This window comes from Dicentrarchus labrax, unplaced genomic scaffold (genome assembly GCF_905237075.1).
Source record: "Dicentrarchus labrax unplaced genomic scaffold, dlabrax2021, whole genome shotgun sequence".
In the NCBI taxonomy this organism is placed as follows: domain Eukaryota; kingdom Metazoa; phylum Chordata; class Actinopteri; family Moronidae; genus Dicentrarchus; species Dicentrarchus labrax.
In genome coordinates, this window is record NW_026136714.1 from 11,771,573 (window position 1) to 11,791,283 (window position 19,711).

Here is a 19,711-nt window from a genome sequence, read left to right on the forward strand (position 1 = left end):
CACTGGACACAGCGCAGATAGGTGATTTCAAATCACTGCCACTTATTTAGAAGAGCATCTTAGACTTAAAGTGACCGAACATTGTGATCAAACATTGCAAAATGCTGGTGTGTTGGCCATTGTTGTCTGTAATACAGTCACTCGTCCCACAATGAAAAATTCTTAATTTCTGTTTGAAAAACAATTAAGCTTGTCAACTTACTTATTGGACGCTCTGTCTTGCTGTAGATTAGTTAATGCACCAAAGTTGTTTCGTACGGTTCTCAAACTGGCAAGAACCTGAAGGGAAACATGATAGATTAGGGCTGAATCATACAGTATTCATCAGTTTAAACAAAAACAACACACACAAAAAAAAAAAAACTGGCACAGCTCACCTGTGCAAATGGCGTTACAATCATATCGTCACCATGACTGAAAGACACAAAGAGAGTGCCTTTAACATTAGATGCAGATCAACAGTATATTGACATTCAACAACAGAGGAGTGTGCTCATGTTCTGAAAAGGTCAAGAGGGGGAGGGAAGAGTGTGGGTCATCACATTAGATTAGTTTCAGAGTCTCTGATGCACTCCATCACAGTGACATGTTTACTCAGCCACCAGCTGAGGCCCCACTTCATAATGTGTAAGAGTATCAGAACAGTTTAGGTTTCAGTAAGAGAATTTAGGGGATTTATTGATGGACATGTCTTTGTGCACATAGGTTGGAAAGTAGTTCAGTGGACGAAGATATTCTCACAGTAAGGCTGTTGTAAAACCTGTAAGCTGTCTTTGAACTTGCTGTACAGACATGTCCCTCACATAGTCATCCCTTTTCCATGTCCTTTCCCTCCCCTTTCCATTTCTAACTATATACATATACATATACTATATTTTATTTATCTGGGGGAAAAGTCAGTTGAGCCTGTTTCTGACTTTGCTCACCTGATGGCTGCTGGAGCCTTGCTCCAAGGCACCTCAGTGTGCATTGTTAAGGGAGTGGAGAGCATTACTCATTCAATCTCAGCTAAAGGAATTTTAACCACTAAAATTCTGAGTCAGAATCCCACTGAACTCCAAGTTGCATTATGACTGTGAACACTGTCAACATTTGTTCAGGTGACAGGAGTGTGTTAGTATCATGGAGCTCACCGCCTACTGCTCTGTTCTACAAGACCACGTCACAGACACACCCACTGGCATGTGAGTAGACATGCCTGGCATGAAAGTCAAAAGAGACGCAGGTTTGTTATGTGCTCATATCGCAAGACAAATAGAAGGTATTCAGAAATTTCTGGACTATGTTCTTCCAAAGACATCTCTTTGAGTTCTTTAGAAAACATGCAAGTTAAAGTTTCACAAGTTTAACTCGACTGTGAAGATGCATTATTAACAATTTCACAAAGAGAGCTGTTGACAAGTTGTTTCCTGCTCTCATGTTTCCTTTTATATGCAAATCAGCAGGCAAAAAATATATGAAAGAATGAGGCACGAAAGATTAATGAATACTTGTAATAATGTTTTTTAACATAGTAACTGGATAGTGGGCGCAGGTCAAGGAAGGGTCATTGGTTTAATACTCCAGAGCAAAAAGCAGCAGTGAGGAGGAAGTCTAAGGTTACACCCGGACATTATTTTTCATCCTTTTGTCTATTTGTCTTCCCTTCAGGCTGCACCGAAATGCTTAGTTTTTCAGTCAATATTTTTATTCCCTGTAGCACAAAGCTAAGTGTACAGCACATGTAACTAGATAGGCACCACTGTGTGGGAAATGAGAAAATACGATATCAACATATACACTGACCCAGAAGAGGCCAGCTGGTGGAAGTGTGGAGTGTGTTCTTCTACAGTTACAAGGCAATGGGGAGTAAGTATTATAAAAAGACAAATTATCAGAGAAATGCAGAACATAAACAGACTGAATGCATCCCATTGTCTTTACGAGTTATACAGACCTAATAGACAACTTGGCAAAATATCACACATAAACTGTGCTTATGGACACTTGTTCCTTTATGGTACTGGATATGGCTAAGAATAGATGTGACACCACACAATCAGCTGTCGGTCATGCACACTTCCCACCAGGGCCAAAGCTAGCAGCGTGCCTTGAAGACCTGGTCTAATAAACATTCAGCCATGATACAGATTCAAAGAGGCAGAAAAAAGCAGAATCAACCCCATTCAGCACAACAGGGAGCATTGGGGTGTATTTTATGAAGGTTCAGGTGGAAGCAAAGGACACCATGCACTCACATGTCACTGGCAATGGAGGAGTTTCGGGACATAGACTTTGGCGAGAGGTCGTAGTCGCTGTCGGAACGGTAGAGGAACGACTCTCTCCGTTGGCTGTGGACAAAATTGGCCTGAAGGATGAGGCCTGAGCCTGGGCTGGCCATTGGGTCCAGGGGGCTGCGACCTGATGACGTGCCATTGTCCACATCAAAACTGCATATGGAGACAAAGAGAGGGAGAAAGATCAGAATCTGATAATGTACATGTGACACTAATAGGCAAATACAAAAACAGAATTATTTTGATCATTTTTGACAGGTAAAGCAACATTTGTGATCATGTTGAACCCCTGCATGACACTCCAGAAGAATAAATGGTAATATAAAACTTAACAGCCAAGATTCACGCTATAGCATGTCTGATCAAAAGATGAAGGGAGGGATGCAGTGATCAAGTTTCCTCAGTCAATCATCTGCCACCTAAAATTATGCAACTTCTCCAGTCTTTTTACATACCAGTTCTTACAAAGAGCACACCATGCATAAATGAATAAATTAAGTGCTGTCTGTAACAGATTGTACTTATGGCTGCATGATGTGCTTCAATTATCCGTGTCTAAATAAATCACAGGCTTTATGCAAACATTACATGTTAGTGGTCTGGATGACTTCAGAGCTTACTCACATACTGACTAAACCCACATGTACATTTTCTTCCATTGCAACAGCAGCATAGGCTCTGCCATGCATTTTCATAGTTTGCTGTAAATTGTCACAATAGTCATGAGCTGTGACGTTCAAAACATAACATGACAACCTACACTCATGACATGATGTGCTATGCGTGTAGGTATGTGGGCCCTATACACAACTGCTCACTGACGTAAATTTGCTCAACCATTTAAAATTATAATCAGTCAGTCCCTCATTATCTGGCTGATTATTGGATGATTATGATTGGTGGCAGACTAATTGGCACCAAATGGTCAAATTAAGCAGCAATATTCAAAGCCATCTACATACAACCAAGTGGTATTGCTTTGATTAAACTCTGCACAGCGCCACAGGGAATACCTCTGCTCTAACAATGCCCCTGACTCACAGTTGAAAGGCGTTTCGAAATCAGTGACACCATTTCCCACTGGGATGTCACGATGAGCTCCTTAGTCTCCAAGGTGATTGTTCGCCCAGGTGATGACTAACACTTGTCACCGGGGATATCTGCCTCATCGCTATCTGCCTCATCCTTAAGCTATCAACCAATCCCATAATTCCATCTGGTGTGGATCCTAAGGTCAGGGGGGATTCCCCTAAATGCGACACACAATACGCACAGGGATGACGTCTCTCTTGCCTTCATCAGCATCACTATGGAAACTAACACACATTAAATCCAATATGATCTACATCTTAGCCAGTACGGGACACCCTGCTGTCATGTTAGTGTTTTCCTGACGAGCAGAGGATACCCCAAGAACGGAGGGATCTGTGTGAGTGTTTCCACAGTGTAGAAAATACCAATGCACACCATCACTTTGAGCTTGTATTTCATATCCTTAAGAACAGATGATTTACTGACCTAACAGAAAGAAGTTATTATGACTCTGAATTTAGCAAGTTGGCTTTGTAGGTTGGGAAAATAAGGGATCATGGGTTGCGCTTTTAAGAGGAAGAAGTCATTATGTTTCTCACATCAGAAACAATCAGTTATGTCGGTGTATCTAAAAAATGCTCGACACAGCGGCAATGATACACAAAACAACCCAGGCATATTTTCCACAACAACTAAACAGCTAAACACTGTGCTATCTTTCTGTGATCTCTCCAAGTAGCAACAGCTATGTGAGTGTCAGCTCTGGTTGTGGAACAGGATAGTTTGGACGTCTGCCTGATATTTGAGTAAAGGGCAAATGTATTGTCCTCGTCCCTGTCTCTAACTAGCTCTAAGACAAACACACACAGTGGAGAGGTAATATGTGAGTAGCAATGAGTGCACCAACTTTTTTTTTCACATTTGTGTTTGTCTTATTTTACACACATCACTCCAATCTTTGTCCCCAAGTCCTGTCTTATTTTTAGAATTAGATCAGGAGCATGTCAGTCTAAACCAGTACTATCTATACACATACTCATACACAATCCCCCAATCCACACCCTCGTATCACAGCAAGTGATCCATCTGTTTTCTTTACTGCAGGGGTAAAACCAAAGATTTGCACAAGTGACTTATACATCGTCATCCAGGCACAGATCAATCCGTTCTCCAGCTGTTCTTTTATGATAGATGTGTATGGGTGTACGTACCATGTTTGTGACAGATACGGAGATAACAGAATAGAGAGATAGTGAAAGTGTCAAAACACCCAGCATATGTTTAACAACGGATTCATCATCACACTTACTCTGACGTCACGGCCTACACAGATTCTCAGCCAAACCTCTGACACGTAACTCCTCTCTCAGAGTGTGTGTACATTTTGACTCCACAGACACACCCCTCATTGGGAATGACAGAAATGATCTTTGCAGCTTAGTTTACCAAAGGTACTGCACCATCACTGACATCACGGTGAGAATGTCTGGGTTTTTCCCTGACACAAAGCAGCAGCCTCTGCTGAGCAAAAATTAGTTGGAGAAAACCAAACAAAAGAAAAGAAAAATGTCAACTCCCCTATGACTATGTTATGAGAATCAACAAACAGCACGAGTACAACTCACAGGGGGATTACTGTAGAGATGGAAAGTAAATCCAGCATTACTTAGAGAAGAGACAATAAGACCACAGTTTACCTAAAAAGGGATTGATCCAAAACTCAAGACATAACTGGACAGGAAACAGGAAGAAACTATACAGTATTGTCTTTTGAACTAATATTTAGTATTTATTCACATGACCACTGCTCACAGTTTACTTATTAAATCCCTAGCCAAAACAAATCATAAGTCACTTCTACCAAAGTTTCAACTGGTTTTATTTAAAATCATCAGATCATTGCATCTATTTATATATATTGGTATTATTCTTAATTCTTTATTCTTGGATCCACATTAGCCAAGGTAGCAGCTACTCTTCCTGGGGTCCACACACACACACACAACAGAACATACATACAAAACAAGATATATAACATGTATAAAAAGTCTCAATGAGACCATATACAGACAAACCAAAATCAAATCAAAATCTGTAGAATTGAATTAAGTGCAACTACATAAATGTATCAAGCTCTCACCAAAATGGTTATTAACTTGCTAATGCTATCCATCACAAAGTGATTTTGGGATAAAAACGTCAGTAAAAAACATTGACTTGCATAGGTGTTCTGTTTTAATTCCTGGAAATTACAGGTGTTCAGTGTTTAAAGCATACATTTATCTTAAATAATCAGTGCAACAGACATATTTTGTAGATAATAACATGTTGGAGAGCCATAGGTGCTGATAGCTAATCTTTGTTGTAATCAAAGCCCAATATGTTGCTCACTGAGATAACTAAGATAAAAATCTTACAGTATCCTGAATAGCATTCTGTGGTAGGTCATTTAGCTACAAGAGCCCACAGCTACATGAGTAGACGAGAAGACGCCCTGTAGGGACAGCGTTTCCCACAAGTGTAGAGTTTCATGCTTGAGTTAGGAGTTGCAAGGGAAAAAAGAGGGATTGTTTGGTGCTAGAAAACCAGCTGCACTGTAACAGAGGTTAAAAGACAAGAAATGAACAGTAGTTGTAAGGGCACTGAGACAGACGAGTAGTGGCTGTTGTGACTTCAGACTGTAGGATGATGCTGGGTCACACACATGCCTAAGGACACTGCACTCTTTTATCCTCTCTCTCCATCACTTCTGTCTCCATCTTCTCTCTCCTTCACCGTCTGTCTCTCCTCTCTCTTTCTATCACACACACATAGACACACACACACTCTCACACACACACTAAATGGCATAGATCAATGACCCATTCATTTTCAGCCTTGGGTCACTTGAGCAATTATAAACACCACAGGAGTTGACGTGGTCACAGTGAGGGGACGTACTAGAAAAAAAAGGTCAGGGCATAAATGTCTTTGTTAAATAATCAGCTGAGGAGGATTGTGACACTCTGTTTTTTTATAATACGTAATAAAAACTCGATATTTTTGTCTCAATCCTAAAGTGCAAACAAGCACAAGCAACAACAAATGGTCTAAAAAAAATCATAAAACTTTCTCTTTCACTAAAACTAGGACACACATCTGGAAAGAACTATTAAAAAAAATCTCCTGTCATGCTGATCAGTGTCGAGCTGTGTCGAAGCAGGCAGAGGGAAGATGACACTCGATTTTATTTTAGAAAGCTGAGAGGACACAGAGGGGAGCAGGCACTGGAGGAAGGACAAGGAGACATGTCAGAGCTGTGCATGTTTGTGTGTGTGGATGAGACTGTAGTGTCTGTATTTATGAGGATTGTGGGTGTGTCCACCCGCATGCATGTGGGAATGTCAGTACGTGATCATGAACTTGTGTATGTTAACCTTGACTTTGTTCTTAGTGCAAAACAGCAACCCATGACAGAGGAATATAGAGACCAGATGACACCTAAGATTCAGGCATTCTGCACGTAATGGAAAAGTGGTCTTGGTTTGGTGACGCTGAAGAGCCACAGAACCTCTGTTTTACATGTTTTATGACGGGTATATTTAGGGAATGTGACCTACTCTGACTCCCAGTGTGCTTGACAAAGAGAACGATGAGTCCCATCGGAGACACTACAGGAGATTAGAATGTGTTCTCTTCCATGTTGACGTACTAAACTAAATTTGATATCAGGTCAAACATATTGAAACCACTAAATATATTACCACTTTATCACCACTGACAAGCATTCAATGTCATTATTATGGATTAGCAATATGGAAATATTGAATATATTGATGTGATGAAAGACATGTCTTAGATGAAAATGTTCAAGGTGACCATGTTAATGGGTAATTTAATGTTATTAATGTGTTGATGGAGTAGTATTCTACATATATGGAGCATTGTTTGGATCGAATGTTTTATCATAGTATGTAAATATGATGGACATGCATGTCTGTTGCTCATTTAACTCTGCAAAAACAGTCAGACAAGCTAGGTATTGAACCTCTTTTTCGTATTCTTGATCTATGGTACTGAAAAAAACAATCATTTGGAAAACGTACTGAAACTCAGGTACCATATGTATTGAAACATTTCAAATTATCTCCAGCTCCAGAGACAAGTTCACAACTTCAAAATATTCATATCAGTATAATATTACAGAGATATATAGATCAGCTCTACAGCAGGTGAAATGTGCCTAACTTAGAATGAGTAAAGGGACAGTCAAAAGACCCTAAAGACAGTTCTGCATCTTGTATACGTCAGAACGTGACCATCATTTTCTTTATTTTACACATACAATAGTGAATCTAATGTTGCAGCACATGTTGGCTAAGCAGCTAACTCAGTTCCACTGTTAACTCTTTAACATCCTGTCCAGAAAAATGTCTCCATGAGGCAAAATATTAATATTCCAAACCGCCAACTCTCAGCATGTATACAATGTCTTGTATAAAAAGTCAACAGGGAGAGTAAGCAAGGCCAAACTGCACCTTACCACCAGGAAACATGAGACATGAGAAAGACATAACAAAAACAGGTAGAGGCCAGCACCCACAGGGCAGACAGGCCAAGCAGAAAAGTGACCACACGCTGATAACCAAGACACGTTTTCTGTATCTGGCTCGTAATCCATGCAAACACAGACACGGTGGAATTATCACGCACCAGGCAGCAAATGCAGGCAAAATTTGTCTTTGGCAGATAAATCAATAAAATTCGTGCCACATTGTCAAGTGAATTTTATAGCTGATTATAGTTGGTTTAAATTCTTTATTAAAGTGTAGCCTTTATTTAATATACAGCACGGGCCTTGAGTGCAGAAACAAAAGTTGTTTGCATAAAGTATATTATGTTTTGTCTGTCAAAAATGATCCTTAAAGGTTTACACTCTCCCATGCTTTCTTTCTTGCTCTCCTTCTGGTTTTTCTTGCCCTGTCAGGTATAAGCAAAGTGAATCCTTCACTTTTGTCATGACACTGCTTTAGTGCTAGCTGTCACTGCGCCATTGAGAATACTCAGTCAATCATGAGAGACATACAAAGGAATCACCATGGCAATGCAACGTCATCTCAGGTCACATGGTTCAAAGCAAAGCAGTTCTGCCCCAATATACATAGGAGGTCCAATTAACTATGAACCCATTTCCAGTCCTATTCATCATCTCATGTCTGGTACACTAAAGGTCAAATCTGGAAAACATGTTACATAACTTGCAAGTTGTCAGGCCAGATAAGAGGCCAAATAATCTTTTACAGACTCCAAACTGGGGGCTGACAAAGGCCAGATGGAAACACTTAAGTCACACATTCCCCACTTCTCCATGCTTTATCTCAGCACACCATAACATTACTGCAGGTTTGGGGAAGAAGTCCTTAAATAGGTGTGGAGCTCTTTCCCAAATACTCATCTTTCACCTTTCCCAAACTCAAGCTGACACACTGATGGATACTCAAATGTCTGTGCACACAAACCTACATTTACACGGTTGGGTGGAGCGGGATCTGTTTGAGTTTGGTCAGGCCAGGGGGTACGTCAAACACCCGGACCACGTCATTATCTTAAATATGCACAAGTAGACGCACACGTAAATACACAAAAGCACTCATGCAAGCACACAAAGACACATGTACTCTCACAAACACAGAGGTAAGAAATGCATACAGAGATACTTAACATGAGTGTTTAATGCAGACTTAGGGAGATGACACCTCTTTATGCATTACACATGCATACATTACAATTCAGGTGTTAATAAGTCATAGTAATCTACTGTAAATCTTGTAAGCACTGTGATAACATTTATGAAAGACAAAGCAATGATGAGAATTAGTCAAAAAAGGCTTGATAAAACAGGAGAGGAGGGCAGGACAGATGGAGGAGGCGGTATGCTCTGTCCAGCTGACTACTGCTTTTGGTAGTCATTCAAGAAGATGGCTCATACAAACCTAACACTGCCAGATTCTTAGCTTTTAACATGAGAAAAAGCTGCACTCTGCAGTCAGCTTTAACACTATATCAGGTCTATGTGTTAGCTACGCTATTGCTTTTACACCTTTTCTGTGATATTCACTGTTCAGAGAACTACTACCCTCAAAGACTTAATTAATATGTCTTCATTTCACACAAGCGTCATTTCGTGCTGGTGAGATTGTAGAACAGATTAATAAACTGACAATGTGAGAACACTGCGAACCCTGCAGGGAGGTCCGGCGGGGTTCAAACACATGCTGCTGGGCAACCACCAACCCACAAACACCGTGTATTTGTGCAGGGTTGTTCTGATCCATTTACAGCTCTTCCTCTGTATCGCAATGGAAAAAACTGTGATTATTAACTTACAGTGCTGAAGCTACGGGGCAGCTTCTTAGCTGGAAATGAGTGCTGACAGGCAAGGACAAGTAGAGACAGGAGGGGGAGGAGACAAGAGGGGGAGGGCGACTTCTGCCCCTGGCATCCTGCATTTATCTGGAGCCATGTGCAGATAGGAGAATGTATGGAGGGACACAACACATTCCTCAATGAATTATGCCTTTGCAGTCTTACAACCTCGTACAGGATTTCACGGGCTGAATGGACAGTGAGTTCTAATGAAGGGACACTGAGGGTAAGACACCAGGGTCATGACAACTACAACAAGTGTCATGTCGTTATTGAGTCCAAGTCTGATAAAGCACAAAATAGGCTGGAGTTAAGGACAAACCTAATCTAATCTGACCACAGAACATGTCATGCCTTGCTCAGAAAACCAGGCACAAAAAACCGAACCTGACATATCTACAGGGTTCAGAAGGTTTTTGAAGCAAACTCAAGAAGAGGCAGAGAAGTTTTGATTGAGTAGAGGAGTGATGGCATTCAGACAACTGTTTATCCACAAACAAAAAGCGCCGAGAAAAGGAAGGACTTGGGAAGAAGCTGATGAGGCAGACAAAAAGTATTTCAGCAAGCAATAAACAGGCGGATGGAGAACAATAGAGCAACAAACAACAACAGGATTAACATGAAAATGTTGCCAGCAGGACAAAGTTCCCCGTCTATTTACCATATTCCCTCTGTGTACTTCAGTGAGCTGGTAGATCGCGACCGTGGCTTAAGAATGATACTCATGGTCTTTTTCTTCCACATCCGCACACATTAAATTTGCAAACACACATGAATAAAGCCACACATACACACACATACACACACACACACACACACACACACACACACACACACACACACACACACCCTCCTGGGCCACTTGGAGCCCTCTGACCAGTCCTCCTCTGTGGTCTGACCACAGTCTTTGCTCGTCTGAAGTGATCCAATGAGAGCTTCCTTCCCTCAGCGTTAGTTCAGCGGAGTGGTCAGGTCTGCAGAGCTGCTTGAGACCAAACATGAGTTGACTCAGATCAAACCCTCCGTCCAAGATTATTCCACACTGCTGCTCCTTCTCCAGCTCCGATCGTTTGACAGTAGGTGGTTCTTTAGCCTGTTCTCCCTCCCTCCCTCTCTCCCTCCCTCTCTCCCTCCCTCCCTCTCTCCCTCGCTCACTTGCACTTATCTTTCTCACCAGATCAGCGTGTGATCTCCCTCTTTCCTAATCCAGCCATGCACTCACTCAGTTACTTTTTCTCACTCTGTTTCTCACTTTCAGGTCCCTGTGTTTTTTTTTCTCCTTTTTGTTCCCTGACTGGTGGAAATAAGATATCCTCTTCCTCCCACGTTGTTTTTTTCCCTCCCTCCTTACTTCTGTCTTTCTTGTTTTCTTTTTACAACTGTCTTTGAGTTACATGACTCTCCTATTCTCTCCCTCTGATTCTCTGTTTCCACTGAGCTGCAGCTTGGGTATGTCTGGAGTGGGAGAAATTGTTTTGGTAGTAGTAATTCCTTGAAGGGCGGGACTTGTATCTCCAAGCAATCCTAACAATCGTCTCAAGTCTCAATCACTCAGCTGCCACCGTAACCTAAAACCAACACCTAAAGCATGCCAATGATCTGGAGAGAGCGTACATGCAAAGATAGTGTTGGCTGAGTTTCATCATTCCAATAACAGAAGAAATAAATTGAGAAAATAAGGGATTTACTGAAAAGCTCTTGTTTTCATGGCAGACAAACAGGGGTTAGGAATGCATTGCTAAATGGCAGCATTATCAGAATTGTGAATACAATGTGTGGGAGCGAATATATGTGAAAGGAAAAAGAGACAGAAATTAATTTTACTATCAATTGTTGCAATCTTTTTTATGATTAGACATTACCAATGATTTGTTCTAATGTTTTACAGATTGGTTTTACTTCTTATTAGTTTCACACACAAAAAACAACACATCAGCCGTGCCTTGCTAGCTATGAAATGGAATCATCAGTGTGTCACTATCTATGAATTAGGTTGAAGTGTGGAGCTCAGATGGCATCGTCTGCTGCCAGAGTTGCAAACATTAGCACTCCACCAGGCGGACAGGTATGCCAGCTGTCTGGATTGTCAATCATACATGAATGAGTAAAGTCGAGCAAGCTACTCCACCTTTGTATGCACTACTAGTATACATTCAAGGATTCTGCATCTCCATATCCTGCTGAAAATTATTTCTGAATTGTATGTAGTTCTCTTCTTTGCAGTTATCTACTGTGGACGGGTGGAAAACAAAGCACTAAATCAGCAACGACAGTTAAAAAGTAGGATGCAGCAATTGTTGCGTTCCTAGCTGTAGCTCTAATAAATAAAAACTTCAAACCAAGAGCAATATAACCAGAAACAGAAGCATTGGCATACACAATATTCCAGCCCTGAGAATATTTCCTTGTCATCAATAGTGCAACTGGCCATAGAGGCAAGTAATGAGAGAGTAAAATCAGTCAGAGGACATGAACAGAGGTATGTATCCAAAGGAGATGAGGGAAGAGTTAATTTCTCATTGCATCAGTAGACTGATGATAGTGATAATACATCCACTTCATAGCTACTGACACTTCAGAGTAATTTACATAAATGTGCTTTTATGTCAGGCACTCCAAGATGGATGTCATATGATCATTTCTTGAATACGCACATGCAGATGAGCTTTCATACAGACACATTCACAAATGACACATGAGCAGATGCATGCTCACTAGCCATGTATGGAGACACCTCCTAACAAATAAGAATGCAAGAAGTTATGGATAAATACTTATATGTATGTAAATACTTATGACCCTGCAATACTAATCTAAGGTGCATGAGAAATCAGATTACTGTGTAACCATGTATTGATTTAAAGGATTGCTTCCTTCTATGTTATCATGTGATGATAATGATGATGATTTGCCAGAAAAGGAATGAACACTAATTGACAAAAGAACACTTTTGTTTTTTATATATTTACAGCTTTTTCATTCCTAACTGGCATCTCTTGGACGGTGCCGCTGATTTGATGCTGAAAGGGTTGATAGTTGGTTTTTGATTGATATAAAGCTAAAAAAGTGAGTAACAGTGAGTCGAATAGGCACATCTAATGCTTTCAAACTAATCCTATTACGACAATCTGCGCATTCCATGAGGTCAAGGTAAGCACAACAAAATCTGGTTGTCTTTCCTCTGCCTTGAAACCACATTTCCCAAATGAAAACACAACAGACAACATAATGTCTAGAACTATCCAAACAACACACCTCATGTGAGCCTATTGAGTTCAATATTCAAGAAACTGAACACATGTAGGCCACGGTATTTTACTTTAAAAGACACAGATGTGTTTACATAGTAGCAATCAGCACTTCCCATGATTTCAGTAACAAACAGAATTTGGGTCTTATGAGTAAGAAACTGGCTCTCCTGAGCATAACTTAAAGTATGAGAGTCACACTATAGGTTCTTGTTTTCCTCTCTCTACCAGTCACATAAACACACACTCACACACAATGAGTATTTACTTTTAGGCTACACTGCTGCCATCGCCAGGAAGCAGAGGTGTAATACACAAACAAAAATAATGAACCTAGTTCTGCTCAACAGGGGTTCAATTTGGAGGAAGCAAGAATGTTACTGTTTAGTCACATCGTACATTCAGCATGAAATCCATCTTACTTGAGGAGCTCAACAATATCTAACTCCCTGTATGCCAAAAAAGATCAATACCTCAGCCTAAAAGAAAATTTATATTTTTCAGTATTTATTTAAAGCAGGTATAACAAAAAGCTGCATGGTACATTCCTATCTTTTTAGTTCAGTTTTGTCTGTTTTCAGGCAAAACAGAGGCTGTATTCATATCATAGTAGGTAACTGCTATTACATAATTGTAGACTTTATTTATGTTAGTAACACATATAGCACTATTTAATAAACACCACATAATGAGGGCATAAAACACATTAGAAAATGGTTCAATGCAATTCTCAGAGAGACAGCACTGCCACCTACTGGTAAAATTAGTATAATTCTTGTCATAAAAACCAGTTGCATAGATTAAGTGACCGCAGTAATTGACTAAATCATTGATTTTGTCTGAAAAAAAGGCCTCTTCCAGGTTCAGTATATGGTGCAGATAAACACACTCAGCAAATGCTGATATAAATAGCACTTAACTAAGGAGCAGGCAGTGAGCACAGATGGTGGGTCCACAGTATTGACAAGGCTCCATCCATATCTATATGTCTACAAACGCCACCAGCCATTACCGTTTCTTCATATTCAAATACTATAGATGCACAAACACACATACACAATGGGACTTCATGATTATGCACACACACTAAGAGACACACAAAAAATAGACAACAGGGCAAGTGGGTACAGATGTACATCAGATGATTTTACGCATTTTGGCTGGGGTCACTGAGTACATGTTAGTCAGAGTAATGCAGTATAATAATGGGACTAACAAGGTCTTAAAATTTTCTGTGTGAGCTTTAATGGACAGAGTGCTCTGATGATTAGCTTACACTCTGCTCTGGTTAGTGAACGTAGCTGTACTCCTGAACACCTTGATGCTTTAGATGATGACCTGCTTATTTATCATTTACCTTGCTCTTAGCGCTCTGTAAAAGCAGAGTAGCGGCTTCTCATGGAACACGGTAAAACATGTGCATTCACACAATTGCACACACTTCAGGCTGACACTATAGGTTTAGCAGAGTAAACAGCAGAACTACAGCTTCGACAGAGCTCTAACAACACAACCAGCCACCAAGCAACGATCATTTACGCGCTCCGTTGTGAACACACTGCCAGTTCTGCGTTGTCCAGGTGGAGCTATTCATCGGCTAATGTTCTGATAAGAGAGAACACACATGCTTTGTGTACATTCATGCAAGCCATACAAACACATAAATCCACACATGTACACATTACATAGCAACACTTTCCACACAAAGAGCAACAAGAAAGACTGATTTTTAAACTCGACTGAGGTTCAGTTTCACCAAGTTTTCCTGAGTTGTCTTCCTACGTCTCAATCCCTAATGCATAGTTCCACACGAAAACAAATCCTACAAATGCTCATCACGAGACAGACAATTTTGGTTAAGGCCTCATTGTTTACAAGCTTTCCCTCTTCCCTCCCACAGTTTCAGTCCCAACGCGGAATCATACCCTCTTCTGCCACGAGGTTTGATGTCAATGGGCTTGTTCGTGGCGTACGGTGAGCCATTGGAGCAGGCGTGGCGGTAGCGGGCTATCCTCTCCAAAGATAGATAATCAGAGTTGACAGGCAAACTCATTTTGGTGGTGCTCTTAACCACTGCCACACACTGCCACACGCACACACACACAAACAAACAAACACACACACACACGCACGCACGCACACGCACACACACACACAAAGACACAGACACACACAAACTTGTGTCAAGAGAGACAGAAAGATGAAAGAGAGAGAAAGAGGGAGAATAGATGGAGAGTGTGAGAAGAGGTCTGTGGGAGAAAAGAGGAGAGGGCTCAGCATGGGTGTGATTTAAACAGGAAAAAGATGGAGGGAGAGAGAGAGAGAGAGAGAGAGAGAGAGAGAGAGAGAGAGAGAGAGAGAGATGCAGGAGAGGGAGGAGCAAAGTGCAGAGGTAGAGCAAACTAATTTCTCTTTTCTCTCAGATAACCATCAACAGTCAGTACTGACAGCTATACACGTAATAATTACGTAATCATAGTGTATGTACAATGCCGATCTACTTCAGTTAAAGCTTTGTGATGGATAAGAGTAGTATGCTGTCTGTGCACAGTCAAGATGAAAACTTAGATGTCAATGACATGGTGGCTATCAGAAGTCCAGATTTAAACTGAAACACACTCCCACTGCAGATAATGCTGGAGTTTTTGTCTTCCATACTGCCTCCTTCTCCATGCATACTGCAAGTAGGTAAAATTTTGCAAGTACCCAAACTCGATATTGTACACTGGCTAGCATGGAGCAAAAATCTATGTTTGTACCTAATATATCTTGAAAAGCTTATTCTTTACTTGACAGGTACAAAAGAGGTTACAGTACAGCGAGGAAGAGCAATGTTATAGCAGGTAACAGCAAATTTTCAAATGTGGGTGATCCCCAAGGTCCCCACAATATTGAAGCAAAAACAGACTACCAAATAAACCATTCCATACACTTTCTATATTTCCTTTTATCTTGTTCTCTATCCATTTTTTAAACTGTATGGAGGCTTTTTAAATCATGTGCTATCATCCAAATGTAAAGTAAGGTAAGCTCACACTCTAATCTAACATTAGTAGGGCAAATGAAACATACTGACTTTTAATGTATATTCTCCAAACATACAAACAAACAGACAACCCAGAGGAATCAGGAAGTTTGCTTCATGTAGCTAAAATAATTACATGTCAAACTAACTGCTGTTTAGCACAAAAGTGAAGCGTGGGATACAGGATATCAAGCCCGACTATTACTGCACATTTGCACAAACTATTTTAGGTTAAAAATATTATTATTATTGTTTATAAAACCAGGAACAAGAGGACAAATAAAAGTCTAACGGTATTTAATACAATTTAATGAAGTGCACCAGTTCCAAGCCCCATTTCACTCTCTAATTTTGGTTATAGCTCATATCCACCACTAGGGGGGAGCAGAGTACCATAATAAACAATCAGCAATCACAAGTACAGAATCTTGTTACATGAGAAATATAGATGGGTGACAATTTAAAGGAAAAACCAACACAAACTTCCTAGTTTCTGGAACCCTCTTTCTTCTCCCATAGGTGTTCAATTGATTCTCATCAGTCCATTCAATGTCTTACATGAAAGAATCACTCAAGTTTCTCCTTTAATTTGTCACCCACTGCAAATGAACAGCAATACTGCAATTAGAGCAAACACATTTGCAAGAATTAGTAGAGCAGATATATGTATTATATTGCTTTTTGAAAATGAAGCATACAGCTGTGTTGGTAGATGGTGTCATGGTAACAGGATCAAGGGAGCATTCAGATTTACGGTCTTTCAAACTTGTTATCATTTTCAGACACTTCACCATATCAAGATAAAATCACTCCAACTGATAAATCTCTCAACTGTTCTCAGCAGCCAGCAGGGGGCAATCTGCTCTGCAGGGAAAATGCAGGTACAAGAGCAGCGGCAACCACTAGCAGCACAAACACACACAGCCGTGAATCTCTGAGGAGTTACGGCTTCTGCTCAGCACTGACAGAAGCAGCCAGCATGTGACAACAGCTCCTGGGTGGACAGGGAGGCTGTCAAAGTCACAGACGCAACGACAGACAAAACAGGCCTCCACACCCGTACCGAACATCTGAACATCACCACATGAACACACCCACACACATTCAGACACACAAGAGCTGACTGAGTGCAAGTATTATAAGCAACAAACACCATAAACATGTACAGATAGAGTGATACAACAAGGCAACACAGATCTAGACTTCACATTCTGCCTTCTCACAAACACACAACCTATAACACAAGCATATGTTTGCCTAGCTGCTGAGCCTGCCACACACTGTCAGTGGCAGCAACGAGCTGTGACAGCACGCCAGGTGACGCTGCGACTGTCGTCACTCAGTGTCCCTGAGGCTCGAAGCCATGAAACCAGAACCGCTGTATCTGAATGTTAAAACATGTACATACAAGATCACCTTTTCAAATTCTAGGTGTGGGTAATACAGTTTGTAAGAGATTTAGGTCATAGGAATATGTTGAGATTCAACCTGAGGGCAATAAAGTTATATAACAAAGAAAACATTTTATTGTTGCATAGAAATACCTATTCATGCAACGGAATATATCTTTCACACACTTTAAATGTATTCTAGCTACCAGAGTGATCAGAAAGAGCGCCAAAGAAAAAAAGAAAATCATTTGTAAAAAAGAAGCTGCATAGAGTAATCAGGCACTCAAATAAGCAGGCAGGGATGCGGGTTAAATACAAAAATGCATAAACAGCTAATTTACTGGCTGTGTGCCGGAAAGACGGGCAGGGTTCTGGGAAGGGTGCTCCTCCTGTCATGACTGGCAGGGTCAGCGACCTCGTTAGGGGCTTAGGGACGATGCAGCCTGACAGACTGGGACTAGGACAGAGGTAGAGCGAGGGGGCACGTAAGGTTACTTGTAGTAAAGGCATACGAGAGACCGGCTGGATGGCAAGTGAAGTCAGTAAAAGATGACTAAAGAAAGAGAAAGGCTGAAGGGGGAAGACTGAAACAGAAACAGAAGAGTTGTTAGTCAGTAGTAAGGTTTTGGTTCTGATAAAACAATACCTTTGTGTATATTTTCTCCAAACATGTTTCTTTCATTAATTTTTCAAGATGTGACTGATCCACATTATAGTTTCTTTGTCAGTGCCATTGTTAAATTCACTGGTTCCTCTAACAGTTACATATTTTTAGTCATGGTGGGTCACATCTCAGGTTTTAGGACCACATGAATCCCTAGCTTAATAACTTACATACAAATAATTCCAATGAGTTCCTTAAAAAACAGAAAAAGAGCACTGGTATTAAATTGGTACTCATATCAACAAAGTTATGGGACTGAAATCCATACTGGGAAGGAAAAAGTTAGATTGGTAAACCACTAGTCTTTAGACAAGGTGCTGCACTGAACTATGACCAAAACGTCTGGAATTGGACAAAAGTTTGATTTTAACTAGGGACTATTTGATCAAAGAATAACTAAAAAACTAGCAGAAATCTGACCAGACAATCAATACTAGCTTTCAGTACTTGACAGTTTAATACTTGGTGCAACGGACACACTTTGGAAAGTATTGAAAGTATTATTCTATAACTAGCGTTATTAGTCAGTAGCCTCCACAGTGTATTGCCTCACTGGTGCACAGCAGAAGTACTGCTCTCTCCTGAGCTTCTACAGATAAGGTTTATATAATGTAATGACACATGGGCAGGGGTTAGGGTGAAGACATTGATACACTGACTAAACCGTTTCCCATGTGTTGCGTCTCCAAATACAAATATTAAGATGGACTTTGAGGAATTAAGAGATACAGGATGGACAAAGGCAGCTTGGCCCTCTGTTTCAAAGCTTTGGCTAAAGAGAAACACAGAAAGAGGCATGGAGGGGAGGGATTTGATCTCTACCCATCTGCCAGGTTCAATAGCTGATTTATCCATCACAAATAATCTCCATGTGAGCTAATTCAACTGTATAATAAAGCAACAGGAACAGTGAGATACAGCATCATGAAAAAAATAACCAATAAATGTGTTTTAAAGCTGCTGTTGCAGCTTAGTGCCATGGCAACTGCACCTCCACTGCCGTTGCAAGAAAATTGAATATGATTACAATGATTGGATATTTGTTTTCAAGTATGTAAATCAGCAAAGGTAATGTAATTAAGCGACCACAATAGAATGGCAATAGAGATTCATGCGGCACTGTATTTGCGTAAATGGAACGGCTCTGAGACAGTCATGCTGCTTGAAAACAGCTGTTATTATGTGTGTCAAGGAGCAATTCCTTCGCCTCAGCTAGACTCCCACTTCCTGCCTGCCTTTACAGTACCCTGCTAGATTCATGTTTATAATGTGGTTGCCATGGTGACCTGGCAGAATTCAAAAGGGACAGGTAGGTCCTGACAACCAATCAGCCTTCAGTTGCTGAGGACACGACGGCAGATTGTGTAATGAGAAAATGAGAATGACAGTGAGCTTCTCAGAGGGTCAAGGATGGAAAAGATGGAGCGAAGCGATACAAGCAACACTGATTGTTTTATTCGAGGTTTGAAGATTTACATGTTAAGGTACCCCCTCAAAGTGATCAACCCGAACACTTCATTTGTAGGATGTGATGGCGGTTCATGCTAAGAAATTAGCTATTCACAGCAGCCACTTAATATTTCACAGCAGCCATGCATGACTTACCTGTGCTCTATTTTTACATCCATCTGACTCACAGCCTGGAAAGAGGATTTAAGCTAGCTGAACTA

General features: G+C 40.7%; 1 protein-coding gene across 6 annotated transcripts in view; it reads right to left on the bottom strand.

Annotated features, from left to right (window-relative positions):
* The window catches only part of pde4d (phosphodiesterase 4D, cAMP-specific), a 172,349-nt gene that overhangs the window by 22,128 nt on the left and 130,510 nt on the right, over positions 1-19,711 (bottom strand). For 5 of the 6 annotated variants that reach the window (XM_051421457.1, XM_051421458.1, XM_051421456.1 and 2 more), the window contains 3 exons: positions 2,238-2,429; positions 378-414; positions 203-279 (listed from right to left, as the gene is read on the bottom strand). In XM_051421457.1, the coding sequence (XP_051277417.1) occupies positions 203-279; positions 378-414; positions 2,238-2,429 (306 nt within the window). Of the gene's footprint in view, positions 1-202; positions 280-377; positions 415-2,237; positions 2,430-10,374; positions 10,795-19,711 lie in introns of those variants that run through there. The other variant, XM_051421461.1, reaches the window with a different exon arrangement.